Genomic DNA, 20,897 nt, shown 5'->3' on the forward strand with positions numbered 1-20,897 from the left:
GAGTCCCTGGACCCCTTGGACTGGTCCCTCCCTGTTCCCCCTCACAGTGGGCGCGTCCGCGGTGGGCGTGGCCTCCCTCAAAGTGGGCGTGGTTTCGCCTCACCCTGGGCGTGGCCTCCCACACAGTAGGTGCATCCTCCCATAACAGTGGGCATGTCTTCCCATCAGTGGGCGTGGTTTCACCTCCCGGTGGGCGTGGCCTCGTCTCCCGGTGGGCGTGTCCTCCCATAACAGTGGGCGTGTCTTCCTATAACAGTGGGCGTGGTTTCGCCTCACGGTGGGCGTGTCCTCCAGCAGAGCGGGCGTGCCCTATCCGCAGTCGGCGTGGTCTCCCCTCACAGCGGGCGTGTCTTTCCCCACTGTGGGCTTGGTTTCGCATTACAGTGGGCGTGGTTTTTCCTCACGGTGGGCGTGGTTTCGCATAACTGCGGGCGTGGTTTCCCTCGCGGTGGGCGTGGTTTTCCCTCACGGCGGGCGTGGTTTCGCATTACAGTGGGCGTGGCCTCGCCTCACGGCGGGCGTGGTTTCCCCCGCGGTGGGCGTGGCCTCGCCTCAGGGTGGGCGTGTCCTCCCCGCGCCTGCGCACTCCGCGGGCGCCCGGGCGGCGGGATGCTGCAGCGGCCGCTCCGCTCTCTGAGCCCGGTGGCGGCGGCGGCGGCCGCGGTGTCGGTGTCAGGCTCCGATCCCTTCGCTCCTCGCCCTCTATCGCCACCATGGGCTGGCAAGCGGAACGCGACAAGGTGGTCATCAACGTCGGCGGCGTGCGGCACGAGACGTACCGCAGCACCCTGCAGACGCTGCCCGGGACCCGCCTCGCCGGTTTGGCCGAGCCCGGCGCCGCCGCCCGCTTCGATTACGACCCTTCGGCGGGAGAGTTCTTCTTCGACCGGCACCCGGCCGTGTTCGCCTACGTGCTCAACTACTACCGCACCGGGAAGCTGCACTGCCCCGCCGACGTGTGCGGGCCCCTCTTCGAGGAGGAACTGGCCTTTTGGGGCATCGACGAGACGGACGTGGAGGCGTGCTGCTGGATGAACTACCGCCAGCACCGCGACGCCGAGGAGGCGCTCGACAGCTTCGAGACCCCCGAGGAGCCCGGGCCCCCGGAGCCGGCCGAGCCCAAGAGGCTGTGCCTGGAGGAGGGGCGGCCCGCGGGGTGGTGGCGCCGCTGGAGGCCGAAGCTCTGGGCCTTGTTCGAGGATCCCTACTCCTCGAAGATGGCGAGGGTGAGGGCGCTGGGGGGGGCCGGGGAGGGTTTGGGGGGGTCTTTGAGGGGGATCTGAGGCGGGTCTGAAGGGGTTTAGGGGGATCCGAGGGGGTTAAATGGGGGCTCTGAGGGGTTTAAGGGGTCCCTGAGGGAGTTAAGGGGGACTCTGAAGGGCTTTGGGGGGTCTTTGAGGGGGTTTAGGGGCCTCTGAGGAGGTTTAGGGGGTGCCTGAGGGGGTTTAGGGGGTCTCTGAAGGGGCTTAGGGGGGATCTGAGGGGGTTTAGGGAGGATCTGAGGGCGTTTAGGGGGGTCTGAAGGGGCTTAGGGGGGATCTGAGGGGGTTTAGGGGGGATCTGAGGGCGTTTAGGGGGGTCTGAAGGGGCTTAGGGGGTCTCTGAAGGGGCTTAGGGGGGATCTGAGGGGGTTTAGGGGGGTCTGAGGGGATTAAGGGGGACTATGAAGGGGTTTAGAGGGTCTCTGAGGGGGCTTAGGGGGGATCTGAGGGGGTTTAGAGGGATCTGAAGGGGTTTAGGGGGTCTTTGAGGGGGCTTGGGGGGTTTTCAAGGGGGATCTGAGGAGGTTTTGGGGGGTTGAGGGGTCTGTGAGGGAGTTGAGGGGAGTTTAAGGGGGTTTGGAGCATCTGTGAGGGGGTTTAGGGGGGGTCTGAAAGGGTTTGGGGGATTTCCGAGGGGCTTCTGGGGGTCTCTGAGGGGGCTGAGCGGTGTCTGAAGGGGTTTCAGAGGGCTCAAAGGGATTTAGGAGGACTTGGGGTGGGTTTAGGGGGTTTGGGGGGCTCCGAGGGGGTCTGTGAGGGGGTTTAAGGGGGTTCTGAGGTAGTTTGGGGGTCCCTGAGGGGGTTTAAATGGTCTGTGAGGGGATTCAAGGGTCTCTGAAGGGGTTCAGGGAGTCTGGGGGGGGGGTCTTTGGGGTCCCTGCTGAGGTAAAAGGCCTCCAAAGGGGCTCTGGGAGGAGCTTTCGGGGGTCTCGGGGGCCTCTCGGAGGGTTTAGGGGGTCCTTGAGGGGGTTTTGGGGGTGCTGTGAGGGGATGGGAGGCTCTTGGGGCGGCTCTGAAGGGATTGGGGGGACACTGAGGGGGTTGAGGGGTGTTGGGGGGCATTGAGAGGGTCCGGGGGGGCTGTGAAGGGGTTAAGGGGATCTCTGAGGGGGTTTAGGGGCCTCCTGAGGGGGTTTTGGGGGGCTCTGAGGTGGTTTGGGGGGTCCTTGAGGAGATGGGGGGACACTGAAGGGGTTGGGGGGGGTTTAGGGGGTGCTTCGGTGGTTTAGGGGGGTCCCGAAGCCATGAGGGGGTTCTGGGGGGGTCCATGAGGTGCTTGGGGACACTGCAGGACTCGGGGGGGGGGGGGCACACACACACACTGCAGGAGCCCTGAGGGGACACGGGGGGGTCGGGTCCATCATTGGGGGTGATGGGGGGACATGGGGGCTATTTGGGGACAGGGCAGGAACCGCCGTGTCCCCCCCCCCCCAGTGTCCCCTCAGTGTCCCCCCCCCGCAGGCGCTGGCCCCGATCCTGCCGCATTGGGCCAGGGAGGGGGGGGGAGCAGACAGGGGGGGGGGGAAGCGGGACCGCACTGCGGTGCCCCCTCCCCCCCCCGGCCTGTCCTACATCCCCTCCCCTCCCCCTCCCTCTGTCACCCCCCCCCCGCGTGGCCTAAATCCCCCCCCGTGTCCCCAGCCCCCCCCCAGCCTGGCCTAGATCCACCCCCCCCATGTCCCCAAATCTCCCCCCCCCATCCCCAGGGCCCCCCCCATGTCCTCACCCCCCCCAGCATGGCCTAAATCCCCCTCCATGTCCCAAAATCACCCCCCCCCCAGTGTCCCCTGTGTCCCCCCCATGTTCTTACCCCCCCCCCCAGCCTGGCCTAGATTCCCCTCCATGTCCCCTGTGTCCCCCCCCGTCCCCAATTCACCCCCCCACTGTCCCTTGTGTCACCCCCCATGTCCCCAAATCCCTCCTCCTCCCCCCAGCCTGGCCTATTGCCCCCCCACGTCCCCAAATCACCCCCCCCATGTCCCCAGTGTCCCCCCCATGCCCCCCCCGCATTGTCCCCCCATATGTCCCCCCCCCATCCTGGCCTACATCCCCCCCCATGTCCCCAAATGTCCCCTGGGCCCCCCCCCGTCCCTTTGCCCTCCCCATCTGACCAGGTTGTTTCCCTCCCCCGAGTCCCTGAACCCCCAAATACACTGGGGGGGGGGGGGCAGGAGCCTGAATGTTGCATCCCCCTCTCAATATATTGGGGTTCAGTGATGGGGGGTGCAGGGACCACAAAACATGTGTCCCACCATCAAGTTACGGGGGTTCAGTGGCTGGGGGGGGTCAAGAACCCCAAAACCTGGGTCCCACCATCGATATATGAAGGTTGAAGGCATTTGGGGGGGTCAAGAACCCCAAAGCAATGTCCCGCCATCAATATATGGGGGTTCTTGTATTGGTGAGGGTCAAGAACCCCAAACCCTGGGTCCCACCATCGAGTTCTGGGGGTTCAACGTAATGGATGGTCTCAGCACCCCCAAACCCTGGGTCCCACCTTCGAGTTATTGGGGTTCAATGTAACAGATGGACTCAGCACCCCCAAACCCTGGCTCCCACCATTGAGTTCTGGGGGTTCAATATAATGGATGGGCTCAACACCCCCAAACCCTGGCTCCTACCATCAAGTTCTTGGGGTTCAACGTAATGGATGGTCTCAGCACCCCCAAACCCTGGGTCCCACCATCGAGTTCTGGGCGTTCAAGCTCTTTGGGCTGCTCAAGCACCCCCAACCCACCGCGTTCCCCCCCATATCTCTTGACCCTCTTCTCCCCCCCCATATCCAGTACGTCGCCTTCGCCTCCCTCTTCTTCATCCTCATCTCCATCACCACGTTCTGCCTGGAGACCCACGAGGCCTTCAACCGCATCATCAACAAGACCGAGACCGTGCCCATGGCCAACGGCACCCAATGGACGCAGGTGGCGCTGGAGGTGGAGACCGAGCCCTTCCTCACGTACGTGGAGGGCACGTGCGTGGTGTGGTTCACCTTCGAGTTCCTCATGAGGGTCAGTTTCTGCCCGGATAAACGGGATTTCGTCAAGAGCAGCTTGAACATCATCGATTTCGTGGCCATTTTACCCTTTTACCTCGAGGTCGGGCTTCGGGGTCTCTCATCCAAAGCAGCCAAAGACGTTTTGGGGTTCCTGCGCGTCGTTCGCTTCGTGAGGATCCTGCGGATCTTCAAGCTGACGCGACACTTCGTGGGGCTGCGGGTGCTGGGCCACACGTTACGCGCCAGCACCAACGAGTTCCTGCTGCTCATCATCTTCCTGGCTTTGGGCGTCCTCATCTTCGCCACCATGATCTACTACGCCGAGCGCATCGGCGCCGACCCCGACGACGTTACCGGCAGCCGCCACACCTACTTCAAGAACATCCCCATCGGGTTCTGGTGGGCCGTGGTCACCATGACCACGCTGGGCTACGGGGACATGTACCCCATGACGTGGTCGGGGATGCTGGTGGGCGCCCTGTGCGCCTTGGCCGGGGTGCTCACCATCGCCATGCCCGTGCCCGTCATCGTCAACAACTTCGGCATGTACTACTCCTTGGCCATGGCCAAGCAGAAGCTGCCCAAGAAGAAGAACAAACACATTCCCAGGCCCCCCCAACCGGGATCGCCGGGATACGGAGCTCCCGGCGCGCCCCACAGCTCCCCCGGCAGCCCCCCCCGGCCCCACCGCAGGGGTCCCCCCTGCCCCCTGGCGCAGGAGGAGGTGGTGGACATCAACCGTGCCGGTGAGCACCCCCAGCCCCTATGGGGGGAGTGCGGGGGGGCTGCTTCGAGGGGGGTTGACTCTGTTTTGGGGGTCCCTGGTCTTTGAGTGGGGGGGACGCTCTAATTTGGGGGGGGTTTGAGTCTATTTTGGGGGTCCCATGTCTTTTATCAAGGGGGTTTGACTCTATTTTGGGGGGGGTTGACTGTATTTTGGGGGGGTGACTCTATTTTGGGGGTCCCCTGTCTTTTATTAGGGAGGTTTGACTCTATTTTGGGGGGGGATTGACTCCATTTTGGGGGGGTGACTCTATTTTGGGGGTCCCCTGTCTTTTATTAGGGAGGTTTGACTCCATTTTGGGGGGGTGACTCTATTTTGGGGGTCACATGTCCTTTATTAGGGAGGTTTGACTCCATTTTGGGGGGGTGACTCTATTTTGGGGGTCACATGTCCTTTATTAGGGAGGTTTGACTCTATTTGGGGGGAGGTTGACTCCATTTTGGGGGGGTGACTCTATTTTGGGGGTCCCATGTCTTTTATCGAGGGGGTTTGACTCTATTTTGGGGTGTGTTTGACTCTATTTTGGGGGGGTGACTCTATTTTGGGGGTCCCATGTCTTTTATTAAGGGGGTTTAGCTCTATTTGGGGGAGTTTGACTCTATTTTGGGGGTCCCTGGGCCTTTATATGGGGGGATGATGCTATTTAGGGGGGTAATGGCTTTCTTTTGGGGGGGTTGACTCTATTTTGGGGGGGCACAACTGTATTTTGGGGGTTCCATGTCTTTTATTGGGGGGGGACACATTCTGTTTTAGGCTGGATGATGCTTTTTTGGGGGGGTTTGGTCTGTTTGGGGGGATCTGGTCTTTTATTTGGGGGGGATGACTTTTGAGGTGTGTTTGGGGGGGGCACATGTATCTTGGGGGCATTTGGCTGTATTTTTGGGGTGCTGTAGTCTGGGGGGGGGTGTATTAGGGGGGTGTCCAGCCCCACATGGAGGGGATTCAGCCCCATATGGGGGGGTCCAGCACCCCAAAACCGAAACAGGGGGGATGAAGGGGTGCTCCCGCACCCCCCCTCCATAACATGGGGTGTCCTGTCTGTGTCCCCCCCCCCAGAGGCACGTCCCAACGGGGCGGCGGCACTGGCGCAGGAGGATTGTCCCCCCATTGACCAGCCCCTGTCCCCCGAGGACCGAGGGGGGGGGACGGGGCCAACGGGACCCCCCCAAACAGCAGCAACCGGAGGGGGGGGCCGGGAGCGCTGCGGCCGGGACAGAGCCTGTTTCCTGCTGGGCCCCGACTACGCGCCCCCCCCCCGGGGACTCTGCAGGAAGGTGGGTGCTGAGACCCCCCCATGGGCACCCCAATACCCCCTGAGGGCCCCCCCAGACACCCCCAAACCATCATGTCCCCCATTGGGGGCACCCAAACATCTCCCCCCTCCCCACCAAGGGCACCCCAATAGCACTTGGGGATCCCCAAACACCCCCCCCCGCCCTCTCTGGGTTCCTCACGGCACCCCCAGACCCCCTGTGGGGTCGCGCCCCCCCCCTGCCCTACACTGGGGGGTGGGGGGGGGCTCGTCCTTGTGCACCCCATCACTGTATGAGGTCCCTGCCCTGGGGGGACCCCCCCGTGCCCCCCCTGACCCCATGTGACCCCGTCCTGTTCTGTCCCCAGCGCTCGTCACCGCCCGAGCCCTCACCGGGAGTCGCAGGTCAGTCGCAGGAGGGGCGGGGACTCCCCTTGGCCACGCCCCCTTCGGCTATAGGCCACGCCCCCAGCGCTGATTGGCCACATCCCCCACTTGGCTACGCCCCCTTCTCATTCATGCCCTGCACCACCCCATTCATATTGTTGCGTGACCACGCCCCCTCCCTGCTTGGCCACGCCCCCTCCACCCCATGGCCATGCTCCCTCCCTTGGGGGGGGTCCCAAACGTGGGGGGGGGGGGAGCAATATTTTGGGGGGGGGGGTGTGTGTGTTGGGGGGGCCTTTGAGGGGGGTTTTGGGGGGGTCCCTAATGGGGGTTTTTTTTGGGGGGGGGTCCAAAGGGGGATTTTGGGGGGGGGGTCTCCAAGGGGGTGGTTTTGGTGGGGGGGGTTTCCAAGGGGGGGTTTGGGGGTACTGACACCCCCCCCCCATTTCTGTCTCCCCACAAAGGCTATGAGAAGTCACGGAGCCTCAACAGCATCACGGGGGTGCGCGTGGCTCCGGCCGCCCCCCCCTTCGGCTCCCCCGGTCCCCCCCGGCGCCCCCGCTCCCCCATCCCCTCCATCCCAACCGGGGGGGGGTGGGCCCCCCCCCCCCCCTCCCCCCTTTCCCTGCCCCCCACCCCCCCCCCCAGTGGGGGGCAACTCATCAGTGGCAATTCAGGGGGGGGGCTCAAAATGGCGTTTGGGGGACCCCCCCCCGAAGTGACTGGAACTGGGGTGGGGGTAGGGGGCCCCCCCCCAATGACTGTGAATGGGGGTGAGGGGGTGCCCCCCCCCACGTCACCCCATTGGCTGCACTGCACTTTGTGTCCCCCCCCCTTTGTGTGTCCCCCCCAATACGGGAGCCTCCGACCCCCACCCATGGGGGGGTGTGGGGTGTGTCCCCCCCCCCATGATCTCTCAGGACTTGGGGAGCCCCCTCCCCCCCCCAACTGTGTCATTCATGGCCCCTCGCCCCCATTTGTCACCCTCGTGTGTGTGTCCCCTCCCCCCCTCGGGGCTCCCCCCCCCAGAGCAATAACTGGAGCCCTCCACCCCCCCCGAGATTGGGGGTCCCGGCCCCACTGCGAGGCCAGGCTGCGTTGCCATGGCGATGGGGCTAGGCCCGACCCCTGCTGCGAGGCCAGGCTGTGTTTCCATAGCAACAGGGCTAGGCCCGACCCCTTCTCCGAGGCCAGGCTCTGTTTCCATGGTGATGAGAGTAGGCCTGACCCTTACTGCGAGGCCAGGCTTGGTTTCCATAGCAACTGGACTAGGCCAGGCTTCGTTTCCATGGTGACAGGAGTAGGCCTGACCCTTACTGCGAGGCCAGGCTTGGTTTCCATAGCAACTGGAATAGGCCAGGCTCTGTTTCCACGGTGATGTGCCCAGGCCAGGCTCCGTTTCCATAGCAACAGGGCTAGGCCCGACCCCTACTCCGAGGCCAGGCTCCGTTTCCATGGTGATGAGAGTAGGCCTGGCCCTTACTGCGAGGCCAGGCTGCGTTTCCATAGCAACAGCACCAGGCCGCAGCCCCCATCTCAGGCCCCATTGGTGGGGGGGGGGCCGGAACCACCCCTCCCCCCCAGCCCCTCCCCCCGCGGTGGGGGGGTCCGGGTGGGGGAGGGGCCCCCCCGCATGTCTGCATGTCCCCCCCCGCCGCAGGTATCGTTATATGCAAAAAAACCCCCTAAAACCCCCGGAATTCACCCCAAAACCCTCCCCCGGGCCCCTCCCCCCCAGTGGCGGCGGGAGCTTTATGCAATTACTCCTATGCAAATGAGATGCTAATGAGGACTAATCGCTCCCCGACCGCCCTCCCCCCCCTTAATCGCTGCATGTTTGGGGGGGGCCCCCCCTTTGCCTCGTGCTTTTGGGGTGGGGGGGTCTCCAGCCCCTTCCCCCCCCCCGGGCTGCGCTGGAACAAGCTCCTCCCCCCCCTTATTACTATTTATTAACCTCATTAATAATTAATTACCCCTCCCCCCCGGGGTTGGTGCAATCCCCGCCCCTCCCCCCCCCCTTCTCTCTTGGGGTTGTTTTGGGGGGGGGCGCCCCCATTGGGGGGGTTTGACTCAGGAAGGGGGGGAGGGGCGGGGGGGGGAGGGGCTCAGAGCTATTTTTTCACGCGGGATCTTGGAGCTGCGACAATAAAAGTGACCAAAAAGAGTGAAAATGGCCTCAAAATGGGGGGGGCCCCCAAGTAACCCCCCCCCTCCCCCAAGTAACCCCCTCCCCCCCCAAGTGACCCCTCCCCCCCACACTGAGGCAGCGTTTGGGGTGGGAATAGAAAAGCTGCTTTATTGGGGGGGGACGAGGGGGGGGCGGGTGAAGGGTTGGGGGGTGACAAGGGAACGGGGGGGTGATGGGGTGGGGACATGGGGGGCACAAGGGGGGGACAAAGGGTGTGGGGGGACACGGGGTGACAAAGGGACATGGGGGCACAGGGGGGTGGGGGAGGGTCACAAGGGGGGCAGGACATAGGGGGTGATGGGCACATGGGGGGGGTCACAAGGGGGGGAGGGACGTGGGGGGGGACAAGTTGACAGGGACAAGGGGGGGTCACGGGGACAAGGTGGGGTCACGGGGGGGTCACAGTCGTGGTTTCATTTCCCCCGCCCCCAACTTTTGGGTGGCAGCAGCACGGGGGGGAGGGGGGGAGGTGGAGGCGGGGCCCTGCCCATCCCCCACCACGCGGGGGGGGGGGGGGGCACATACACACATTTGGGGTGTCCCCAACACCTGGTGCTGCGTCACACCCCCATGTTCACGGGGGGGGGGGGGGGGGGCACCTCGGGGGTTGTTGGGGGGGGGGGGGTGTAACAGTGTCACCCTCGGGGACCGGGTGTGTCCTCCGTGGCGGTGGCGTCACCCATGGGGACATGGTGTCACCCATAGGGACAGGGTGTCACCTATAACAGGCGGTGTCACCCATGGGGACATGATGTCACCCATGGGGCCATGGTGTCACCCATAGGGACAGTGTCACCCATGGGGCCATGGTGTCACCCATAGGGATGTGGTGTCACCTACAATAGGTGGTGTCACCCATAGGGACATAGTGTCACCCACGGGGACAGGTGGTGGTGTCACCCATAGGAACATAGTATCACCCATGGGGACATGGTATCATCCATGGAGCCGTGGTGTCACCCATAGGGACAGTGTCACCCATGGGGCCGGGGTGACCCAATTCATGTCCATGGTGGCACTTTGGGGACAAACCACGTGTCCTGGTGGGGACTCTTCCTCCTCCTCCTCCTCCTCGCGGTGTCACCCCATGGGGACGTGTCCTTGTCCTTGGCACTGCCATTGTGGGCGCCATGAGAAGCTGTCCTGAAGGATCCATCCTTGTCCTCGACGGTGTCACCCTGCGGTGACGTGGCCATCGGGACCCGTCCTTGTTGTCCCCATGGGTGCCACAGGGACCCTCCTCATCCTCACTGTCCCCATGGGTGCCACAAGAAGCCGTCCTTGTCCTCGTCCTCCTCAGTGTCACCCCATGGGTGCTGTTGTCACCTCGTTGTCACCTCGTTGTCACCTCAGTGCCACCCCGACCTTGTCCTTGTCCCCATGGGTGCCGTGGGGACCATCCTCCTCCTCGTTGCCATGGGGACCATCCTCCTCCTCGTCACCTCAAGCGCCACCGTGACCTGGCCTTGACCTCTGCCCCTCCCCCCCCCCGCTCACACCTCGGACTCGAGGCTGGAGAAGTGGGCGGAGCCCCTGCGCGCGCCCAGCGGCCCCTCCCCCCCGCGGGGGGCCCCCCCCCCCCTCCCCCCACCCCCCCCCCCGCGCGGTGCTGGCCGCGGGGGGGGGGAGGGGAGGGGGACAGGGGGGGAGGGGCCGAGCCCACCCCTGCCCCCCCCAGCCCCCCCCAGAACCCCCCTCCCCCGCCCCCCCACGCGCTCAGGTCCTCGAGGCTGCGCGAGGCGGGGGGGGGGCGGCGGCGGCCGCAAGGCGGGGGGAGGGGGCGGGGGAAGGGCGGGAGATGGGGGGGGGGGGAGGGAACCCCCAAAACCCGCCCCCCCCGCCCCAGTGCGCGCCCCCCCCCCCCCCCCCCCGGGCCAGGCCGGGTACATGGCGGGGGGCGGGGGGTGTCCCCAGGGCCCCCCCTCCCAGTCCCGGAGCCGCTCGGCCGAGCAGCTGCGGCAGCGGGGGAGGGGCGGGGGGGGGGTGGTGGTGATGGGGGGGGTGGGGGAAGGCGTGGGGGGGGGTCCCCAGGAGCTCGAGGCTGCCCCAGCCCCCCCCTCCCCACCCCCAGCCCCCGCCCCCCCCCAGCTTCTCTGCCGACCAGCAGCGCCCCGGGGGGGGAGGGGGGAGGTGGTGCCCCCCCCGCTCGCGGCCCGGGGGGAGGGTGCAGCAGTGGTGGGGGGGGGGTGCACCAGCAGGGGGGAGGGGGGGCGCGGAGGAAGGGGGGGGTGGGGTAGAGAGGGGGGGGTGGCGGGGGGAGGGGGGGCGGCGCTGGAAGGAGGGGGAGGGGAGGGGGGGTCGGATTCGGAGTCGGACAGATCGGGATAGAACGGGGGGGGGGCGGCGGCGAAGGGGGGGGGGTGACCCCGGCAGAGGTGCCCGCGGGGGGTGGCGGGGGGGGGGCGGAGCAACGGCTGCGCCTCGGGGTCCCCCCCCCCTCCCACCACCCCCAGCCCGCGGGGGGGGCCGCGGCGGGGGGGGCGCTCGCGGGGGGGGGGCGGGGGGCTCCGCTCGTCCTCATAGGCCAAACGGGAGTAAGGGAAGAGGGGGGGGTCCGGGGGGGAGGGGTCGTGCCCTGCCCCTCCCCCTGCCTCGTAGAGCCCGCGCAGCGCGCGGCGGGACCAGGGGGAGGGGCCGGGCTCGGGGGGGGGAGGGGCGGGGGGGGGAGCGCGGACAGGGCCCCACCCCCACCCCCCCGGCCCCCCCCCGGCTCAGCCCCTGCGGCTCGATCGGGCCATAGAAGCGGTGGAAGGCGCCGGGGGGAGGGGCCGGAGGGGGAGGGGGGCCCCGGCGAGGGGGCGGGGTGCGGGGGGGGCGGCGGTCGCGGGGAGGGGGAGGAGGGGTCGGGAGAGGGGGAGGGGGGAGCGGGTGGGGGGAGGAGGGAGATGGGTCCTCGGCACTGCAGCAGCTGTACATGCCCTGGGGGGGGAGACAGGTCGGTATCGGGGGGGGGAGCCCCCATATCCCCCTATCCCCATATCCCACATCCCGTATCCCATATCCCCTGTCCCCATATCCCATACCCCCTATCCCATATCCCCGTATCCCACATCCCATATCCCCATATCCCACATCCGGTATCCCATATCCCCATATCCCACATCCCATATCCCCATATCCTCATATCCCCCTATCCCCATATCCCATATCCCCATATCCCACATCCCATATCCCATATCCCCATATCCCATATCCCCATATCCCCATATCCTGTATCCCCATATCCCATATCCCCTACCCCCATACCCCACATCCCCATATCCCACATCCCACATCCCATATCCCATATCCCCCTGTTCCCATATCCCACATCCCATATCCCACATCCCACATCCCACATCCCATCCCCATATCCCCACATCCCATACCCCACATCCCACACCCCACACCCCACATCCCAGGTCCCCTTTGCCCCGCGCTGCCCCTACCCTGCTGAGCGCCAGCAGCGCCCGAGGCCGCGGGGCCGGGTGCCGCCGGTGCCGCAGCTCCCGGTGCACCAAGTGCTCGGCAGCGAAGACGAGGAGGCTGAGCCCCATGGCCACCAGCAGCATGTAGAACACCCCGGCCATGTTGTCGATGTCCAGCTTGCTGCTCATCACCTCCAGCTTCTCCTGGTGGCAGATCCCCGACAGCCACAGCCGCTCCAGCATCTCGATCTCATCTGGACAGGACGGGGGACACAGGCTCACCGGGGGGGTGGCACCCGGGGGGGGGCTTGGGGTCACTAGGGGGGGGTTATCTCAGTGGGTTTGGGGGCACCTAGGGAGCTTTGGAGCCATCTATGGGTGGTTGGGATGATCTATGGGGGGTTTAGGCGTCACTCCTAGAGCTTTGGAGCCATCTATGGGTGGTTGGGATGATCTATGGGAGATTTAGGGGTCACTCCTAGAGCTTTGGAGCCATCTATGGGTGGTTGGGATGATCTATGGGGGGTTTAGGGGTCACCTGAGGAGCTTTGGAGCCATCTATGGGTGGTTGGGATGATCTATGGGGGGTTGGGATGATCTATGGGGGTTTAAGGGTCACCTCAGTGGATCTGGAGCCATCTGTAGGAGGTTGGGATGATCTATGGGGGGGTTTAGGGGTCACTCCAAGAGCTTTGGAGCCATCTATGGGTGGTTGGGATGATCTATGGGGGGTTTGGGGTCACCTGAGGAGCTTTGGAGCCATCTATGGGTGGTTGGGATGATCTATGGGGGGTTTGGGGTCACCTCAGTGGATCTGGAGCCATCTATAGGAGGTTGAGATGATCTATGGGGGATTTAGGGGTCACTCCAAGAGCTTTGGAGCCATCTATGGTTGGTTGGGATGATCTATGGGGGGTTTAAGGGTCACTCCAAGAGCTTTGGAGCCATCTATGGGTGGTTGGGATGATCTCAGGGGGGTTTGAGGTCACCTCAGTGGGTCTGGAGCCATCTATGGGTGGTTGGGATGATCTATGGGGGGTTTAGGGGTCACGTGAGGAGCTTTGGAGCCATCTATGGGTGGTTGGGATGATCTCAGTGGGGTTTGGGGTCACCTCAGCAGGTTTGGGATGATCTATGGGGGACTTGGGGGTCACCTGAGGAGCTTTGGAGCCATCTATGGGCGGTTGGGATGATCTATGGGGGTTCCTCACCACCCCATTCCCCGCCATTGCCCCCGGTACCATCTCCCAGGAGCTGCAGCAGCGCCAGGTCCACGGGGCGCTTCCAGCGGGAGCCGCGCTGCAGCGCGATGCCGTAGCCGGTGGAGGCGAAGACCTTGCCCGAGCCGATGGTGACGAGCTTGCAGCCCTCCTCCTTCCGCGCCATGTAGTTCAGCACCGCCGCGTCGTAGATGAACGCGTCCAGCTTCCTGCCGCGCCGCGGGTTGGGCACGGGCACGGCCCCGCCCCCGGCCCCTAAGCCCCGCCCACCGCCCCCCCGTGCCAATAAGATCCGCCCACAGCCTCACCTGCAACCCTAAGCCCCGCCCACAGCCGTATTTGGATCAATATGCCCCGCCCACAGCCGTATTTGGATCAATAAGCCCTGCCCACAGCCACCAAGCTCCACCCATAGATGCACCTGAACCAATAAGCCCCGCCCACAGCCATATCTGGACCGATAAGCCCCGCCCACAGCCGTATTTGGACCAATAAGCCCTGCCCACAGCCACCAAGCTCCACCCATAGATGCACCTGAACCAATAAGCCCCGCCCACAGCCATATCTGGACCGATAAGCCTGGCCCACAGCCGTATTTGGAGCAATAAGCCCCGCCCACAGCCGTATTTGAATCAATAAGCGCCGCAAGAAGCCCCGCCCACAGCCAACAATCTCCACCCACAGACGCACCTGTACCAATAAGCCCCGCCCACAGCCCCACCCTTAACCTAAGCCCCGTCCATTGCCACTTAGCCCCTCCCACAGCCGTATCTGGACCAATAAGACCTGCCCACAGCCAACAAGCTCCGCCCACAGAGCACTTATAAGCCCCGGCCACAACCTGAGGCTCCACCCACAGCCCCTCCCACTCCAGCCTGTCCCTTCTCCTCCCTCAAGCCCCACCCCTTTTGGTCCCCTCCCTATTAGACCACGCCCCCTTTAGACCACGCCCCATCAGACTACGCCCCCCCCATTGAGGCTCTGTGTGTCCTCCCCTGCCCCATCCAATCCCTGCCCCTTTTAGACCCCTCCCCTCCGGTCACACCCCTTAGGCCACACCCCTTTAGGCCCCGCCCCTTGGCCCCGCCCCTTGGCCCCGCCCCTCACCCTGTCTTGAGGTGCTGCAGCGCGTCCTCCACGCCGCGCTGGTTGAAGCGCACCATGTAGCTGTGCATGGCCGGGTAGTTGCTGCGGATGTTCTTCTCCGTGCTGCCGTTCGGCACCGTCCCGAAGCGCAGCGGCGGGTACTGCTCCTGCGGGCGCTGGAACTGCCGCCCCGGCCCCCGTCAGCACCCAAACACCCCCCTATGGACCCCAACACACACCCACTGCTCCTGCAGGCGCTGGAACTGGCCCCCCGCTCCCGTCAGCACCCGTCAGCACCCGTCAGCACCCAAACAGACACCAATGATCCCCAACACCCACCCATCAGCACCCAAACAGACACCAATGGGCCCCAACACACACCCACTGCTCCTGCGGGTGCTGGAACTGCCCCCCCGGCTCCCGTCAGCACCCGTCAGCACCCGTCAGCACCCAAACAGACACCAATGATCCCCAAACCCACCCATCAGCACCACAATAGACATCAATGGGCCCCAACACCCACCCGTCAGCACCCGAACAGACACCAATGGTCCCCAACACCCACCCACTGCTCCTGTGGGTGCTGGAACTGACGCCCCCCGGCACCCATCAGCACCCATCAGCACCCGTCAGCACCCCAATAGACACCAATGGTTCCCAAACCCACCCATCAGCTCCCCAATAGACACCAATGGGCCCCAAACCCACCCATCAGCACCCCAATAGACACCAATGGCCCTAAACCCACCCATCAGCACCCCATGGACCCTAAACCCACCCATCAGCACCCCAACACCCCCCTATGGACCCCAACACCCACCCACTGCTCCTGCGGGCGCTGGAACTGACCCCCCCAATGACCTCCCCGAACACCCCTAAACCCCTATGGAAACCCATAACCCCCTCAGTGACCCCATAACCCCCCTCAGCAACCTCTAACCCCCCCCCAGTGAGCCCCAACCCCCTCTTATAACACCCTAAATCCCCCAAAACCCACCCCCAAACCCCCCCATTGACCCCTCAACCCTCCCTGATAACCCCATACATCACCCCCTCTATCGCCCCCCATGTCCCCCCGTGGTGGCACCTTGCGGTCGCTGAGGCCTGACACGGTGTCCACGTATTCCTCCTGGATCATGAAGGCGGCCAGGTTGGCGGTGTAGCTGGCGAGGAAGATGACGGCGAAGAAGGCCCAGACCAGCACCATGATCTTACTGGTGGTGCCTTTGGGGTTCTCCACCGGCACCGAGTTGTTGAAGACCAAAGCCCACAGGAGCCAAATGGATTTGCCGATGGTGAAGGTGGAGCCGCCGGCACCTGGGGGGGACAATGGGGGCAATGGGGGTGATGGGGGTAATGGGGGTAATGGGGACAATGGGGCAATGGGGGTGATGGGGGGCAATGGGGACAATGGGGCAATGGGGGTGATGGGGACATCATGGAGACAATAGGGACAGGAAAAGGACAGGACAATGGGGACACCCTGAGGACAATGGGGACACCCCAGGGGTGGTGGGAACACCCCGAGGACAGGGACAGCATCTCCCAGAGGTAGGAATGGCAGGAACACCATTGGTGTCACCCCAACACCTCCCCATTCCCTGGGGACACACAGAGGTGACCCCCCCTCCCCAACCCATCGTGTCACCCCTCTCTTGGTGCCACCAACTCACGTTGTCCCGTGGCCAAGCTCCGGTTGTAGCCCACGGGGCTGAAGTACTCGAAGATGAAGACGGTGACGGCCACCACCGTGAGGCACATGACGAACATCATGACCCACACGGCCGGGCTGTAGGGCTCTGTGGTGGGGTTGGGAGGTGTCACCGTCAGGGTGTCACCGTCAGGGTGTCACCACCAGGGTGTCACCATCAGGGTGTCACCGTCAGGGTGTCACCGCGGGTGCCACCAGGCCCTACCCAGGAAGGCGGACGGGGACACGGTGCCGTTGCTGCGGGACACCATGACGCTGATCCCGGTCTCCACGAAGGGCACCGAGAAGTCGATGATCTCGGAACGTTCCTCGTTGATGGTCAAGGAGCCGATGGCCATGTCGGCGCGGCCATAGAACACCTGCAATGAGGAGCGGGGCTAAAGTCTTGTTCTCCCCCCTCCAACCTCCTCAGATCCCCCCATATCCATCTGTGGGGTGTTGTGGGGTGCGGGGGGGGGTTGTCCCCACCTCTCCCACCATTCCGTTCCACACCCCATCGATCTTCTTGCCATGTTTGCCGTTGGTGACCAGGTAGAGGTCGTAGGTGAAGCCGACGGCGCGGGCCAAGCGCTTGAGGATGTCGATGCAGAAACCTTTGCAGCACTTCTTCTCAAAGAGCTCCATGGTGGGGCTGTGGGGAGATGGGTGCTGCCGCTCGGGGGGGACACCTTGGGGGGGGTGATGGGGACCCAAAAGTGGGGGGCACCCACCTGGAGGTGCGGTTGAGCTGCTTGCGGCAGGGCACGGAGTCGCGGATGCAGGTGCCGGTGGAGGGGTCGATGTTCTCCACGATGACAAAGGGACGTTCCTCCAGGGTGGCCACCATGAGGTGCTGGTTGTCGTCAACGGGTTGGAGGAACTTCCCGTAACGGGACCAAACCGGGTATTTCATGCGGAGGATTTGGTGTTCCCAACTGCCCACCTGGATGGAGGGATGTGGGGTGAGCATGGGGCCGGGGGATGTGGGGAGAGGGGACATGGGTGCGATGGTGCCAACGGTGGTGCCAGTGGGATGGGTCACTCACCACCTCCCAGCTGCGCTCCTTGGTGAGGGAGATGACAACCAGGGAGGGGTTCACGAGGTAACCGTCCTCATTGAAGGAGAAGTCCTTCTGTCCCCACGTGATGTTCATGAAGTACCTGTGGAGGTGACAACGTCAATGTCACCAGGGCACCACCACCACCAATCCTAAGGGCTGGGGATGGTCAAGTGGGTCTAGAAACAGTTGGGTGCCCCTAGACATGGTTGGGTGGCTCTAGAGCTGCTTGGGATGATCCTAAACATGGATGGGGTCCATTGGGTGGCCCTAAGCATGGCTTGAGGTGGGGACACTGGGGCTGGGGACACTTGGGTGCCCCCAAACATGGTTGGGGACAGTTGGGTTGGGGATGGTCAAGTGGGTCTAGATGTGGTTGGGGTGGAGACACTTGGGTTGGGAAGCACTTGGGTGGCCCTAGACATGGTTGAGACCCATTGGGTGCCCTTAGTCATGGTTGGGACCCATTGGGTGCCCTTAGTCATGGTTGGGATGACCCTAGACATGGTTGGGGTTGAAGACACTTGGGTGGCCCTAGACACGGTTGGGACCCATTGGGTGCCCTTAGTCATGCTTGGGACCCATTGGGTGCCCCTAGTCATGGTTGGGATGACCCTAGACATGGTTGGGGTTGAAGACACTTGGGTGGCCCTAGACATGGTTGGGACCCATTGGGTGCCCCTAGTCATGGTTGGAACCCATTGGGTGCCCTTAGTCATGCCTGGGACCCAATGGGTGCCCTTAGCCACGCTCGCGTCCACCCGCCGCTCACCGATGGAGGTTCTCATTGATCTGGGTGACGTTGGGCGCCCGACAGTCGTTGTTGAACTCGGGGATGAAGCCATAGTCCCTCAGAAGAGCTTCAGCCCCTTTGGCCACGATGGCCACCCCGTTGTGCAGCCGGTGCTGCAGGTCATCCCTCCACCCCGCCGACAGCACCTCGAACAGCCCCAGCGGGACGTGCTCGGGGAGCTGGCTGCTGCCGGCGAGGTTGGTCCCCACCAGGAACCAGATGTAACCGGGGCCGGTCAAGCCAACGTCATGGGCCGCGTGGAAGATGGTCTCGGCCTCATCCCGAGAGCAATAGAGCAGCCGGATCTGAGCAGTGACGTCCCGGAGCTGGCGCCGGAGGCGGGATCCGTCAGGATCGTCGGTCAGGTTGAGGGTGAGGACGCCGCGATGCTCCCACCCGATGAAGCTGCTGTCGGTCAAGACCTCCACGTAGTCCACAAAGTCCTCGTGGCCCGGCAGGAGCGTGGTGAGGACGGCGAAGGACGTCCAGTCGTACTCCTCCAGCACCTCCAGGATCACCTGGAGCTGCTGCTCCGTGGAGGAGCCCAGCTGCAGGAACGTGGAGCCCTTCTCCTGCGCGGGGACAGCGGCACGGAGGGGGTGGGGGACGCGGGGGGGGCTCTACATGTGCTGGGGATGAGCCTCAACATGGTTGGGACGCTTGGGTGGCCCTAGAGATGGGTGGGGACCATTGGGTGGCCCTAGATAAGGTTGGGGATGGTCGGGTTGGGGTGGTCAAGCGGGTCTAGATGTGGTTGGGTTGGCGCTAGTTGGGTTAGGAGGCGCTTGGGTGCCCCCAGACGTGGTTGGGGCCCATTGGGTGCTCCTGGGGGTGGTTGGGATGACCCCAGGTTGGGGATGGTTGACTTGGAGCCACTTGGGTGCCCTTAGACATGTTTGTGGCCACTTGGGCACCCCTGTCCCCATCCACCTCCCCATTGCCGACCATCTCCCCGCCTCTCCCACCACCTTGACCATCCCCAGCCCAACAGCCCCCCAACACCTCTGGATCCATCCAACTGCCCTCAACCACCTCTAGTGTCATCCCAAACCCATCTAGAAGCACCCAACCACCTCTAGAGCCACCCAACTGTCCCCAACCACCTCTAGATCCATCCAACATGTCCTCAATCACCTCAAGGGCCATCCCAACCCCGTCTAGGAGCACCCAACCATCTCTAGGAGCACCCAACTCATCCCAACCACTTCTAGGAGCACCCAACTGTCCCCAACCACATCTAGATCCATCCAACATGTCCCCAACCACTTCTAGTGCCATTCCAACCCCATTTAGAAGCATCCAACCCCGTCTAGGAGCACCCAACTGCCCCCAACCCCCTCTAGATCCATCCAACATGTCCTCAACCCTCTCTAGTGTCATCCCAACCACCTGAAGGGCCATCCCAACCCCATCTACAAACACTCAACCACCTCTAGGAGCACCCAACTCATCCCAACCACCTCTAGGAGCACCCAACTCATCCCAACCACCTCTAGGAGCACCAAACTCATCCCAACCACCTCTAGGAGCACCCAAGCCCAGCGAGGAGCACCCAGCGCCCCCCGTGCCCTCACCTTGGGCGTGAGGACCACGGCAGACCCCCCGTTGATGGCCACGATGGGCACGGCCGTCTGCGCCGAGATGAAGTCGAGGATCTGGGCCAGGGCCTCGGAGGTGGTGTCGTCCTCGAAGACGACGCCGTGGATGCGCAGGGAGGAGAGGACGTCGCAGAGGCGCACGATGAGGCTCCGGGGGTTGGTGTCGTTGAGGACGACCCCGATGGGGTTCACCTCGAAGGAGAAGCCCTGGAAGGGGCTCGGGGCCAGGCGCGGCCCCGCGGGGCCATAGGAGGAGCCGCTGAGGATCACGGCCACGTTCAGGGCCCGCCGGGGGCCCTCGGGGGCCAGGAAGGGGCTGGCGCAGGCCAAGGCCAAGGTGAAGAACATGCTGCTCACGGGGGTCATGGTGGGGAGAGCTGGGGGGGAACGGGGGCAGTGGTGGCCATGGGGGGGCAGTGACCACCGGGGTCCCCCGGGATCTCCCTGTCACCCCCATGTCCCCATATCCCATATCCCCATATCCCATATCCCCATATCCCATATCCCATACCCCATATCCCATACCCCCATATCCCATATCCCATATCCTGTATCCCATATCCCATATCCCCATATCCCATACCCCATACCCCACACCCCATACCCCCATATCCCCATATCCCATATCCCGTACCCCATACCCCCATATCCCATATCCCATATCCCATATCCTATACCCTATATCCCATACCCCATACCCCCATATCCCCATATCCCATATCCCATATCCCATATCCTATACTCTATATCCCATACCCCATACCCCATATCCCCATATCCCCATATCCCATATCCCACATCCCTATATCCCATACCCCATACCCCATATCCCATATCCCACACCCCACACCCCCATATCCCACATCCCCGTATCCCATATTCCAATCCCATACCTCATCTCCCCATATCCCACATCCCACATCCCCATATCCCCTGTCCCATACCCCATGTCCCCAATGTCCCCCCATGTCCTACCTGGCCTGGGCTCGGTCCTGGTGGGTTCAGCCACATCTCGGCCTCGGGTGGGGGGGTGACACGGGGGGGGGGGATGATGTGACAAAGAGGAGAGGGGGGGGTGTTGGGGACACGGGGACAGGGACAAGGACTTGGGGGGGGGGGGGGTTGAAATGGGGAGGTCCGGGGGGGATCGGGGTTGCACCTGGGGGGGGGTGTCGAA

At 64.0% G+C, this 20,897-nt stretch overlaps 2 protein-coding genes across 2 annotated transcripts; one reads left to right on the top strand and one right to left on the bottom strand.

Moving 5' to 3' along the window:
• The first annotated feature begins 577 nt into the window (after positions 1-577).
• On the top strand, positions 578-8,851 carry LOC115602917 (potassium voltage-gated channel subfamily C member 1-like). Its single transcript, XM_030474361.1, has 5 exons — positions 578-1,226; positions 4,049-5,003; positions 6,098-6,315; positions 6,662-6,698; positions 7,145-8,851. Exons 1-5 carry the CDS (start codon positions 714-716, stop codon positions 8,056-8,058), a joined length of 2,637 nt encoding a protein of 878 aa, XP_030330221.1. The 5' UTR covers positions 578-713; the 3' UTR covers positions 8,059-8,851.
• A 3,595-nt stretch (positions 8,852-12,446) lies between these two features.
• On the bottom strand, positions 12,447-20,873 carry LOC115602916 (glutamate receptor ionotropic, NMDA 2D-like). The gene is made up of 12 exons (XM_030474360.1): positions 20,696-20,873; positions 19,697-20,097; positions 18,102-18,694; positions 17,318-17,432; positions 17,003-17,214; positions 16,761-16,923; positions 16,498-16,651; positions 16,255-16,380; positions 15,669-15,898; positions 14,603-14,763; positions 13,517-13,750; positions 12,447-12,529 (listed from the first exon to the last, which is right to left on the bottom strand). Coding segments are annotated over exons 2-12 (2,379 nt in total). The 5' UTR covers positions 20,087-20,097; positions 20,696-20,873; the 3' UTR covers positions 12,447-12,528.
• Between the last annotated feature and the right edge of the window lie 24 nt (positions 20,874-20,897).

This window comes from Strigops habroptila, unplaced genomic scaffold (genome assembly GCF_004027225.2).
Source record: "Strigops habroptila isolate Jane unplaced genomic scaffold, bStrHab1.2.pri NW_022045584.1_ctg1, whole genome shotgun sequence".
NCBI classification, from domain to species: domain Eukaryota; kingdom Metazoa; phylum Chordata; class Aves; order Psittaciformes; family Psittacidae; genus Strigops; species Strigops habroptila.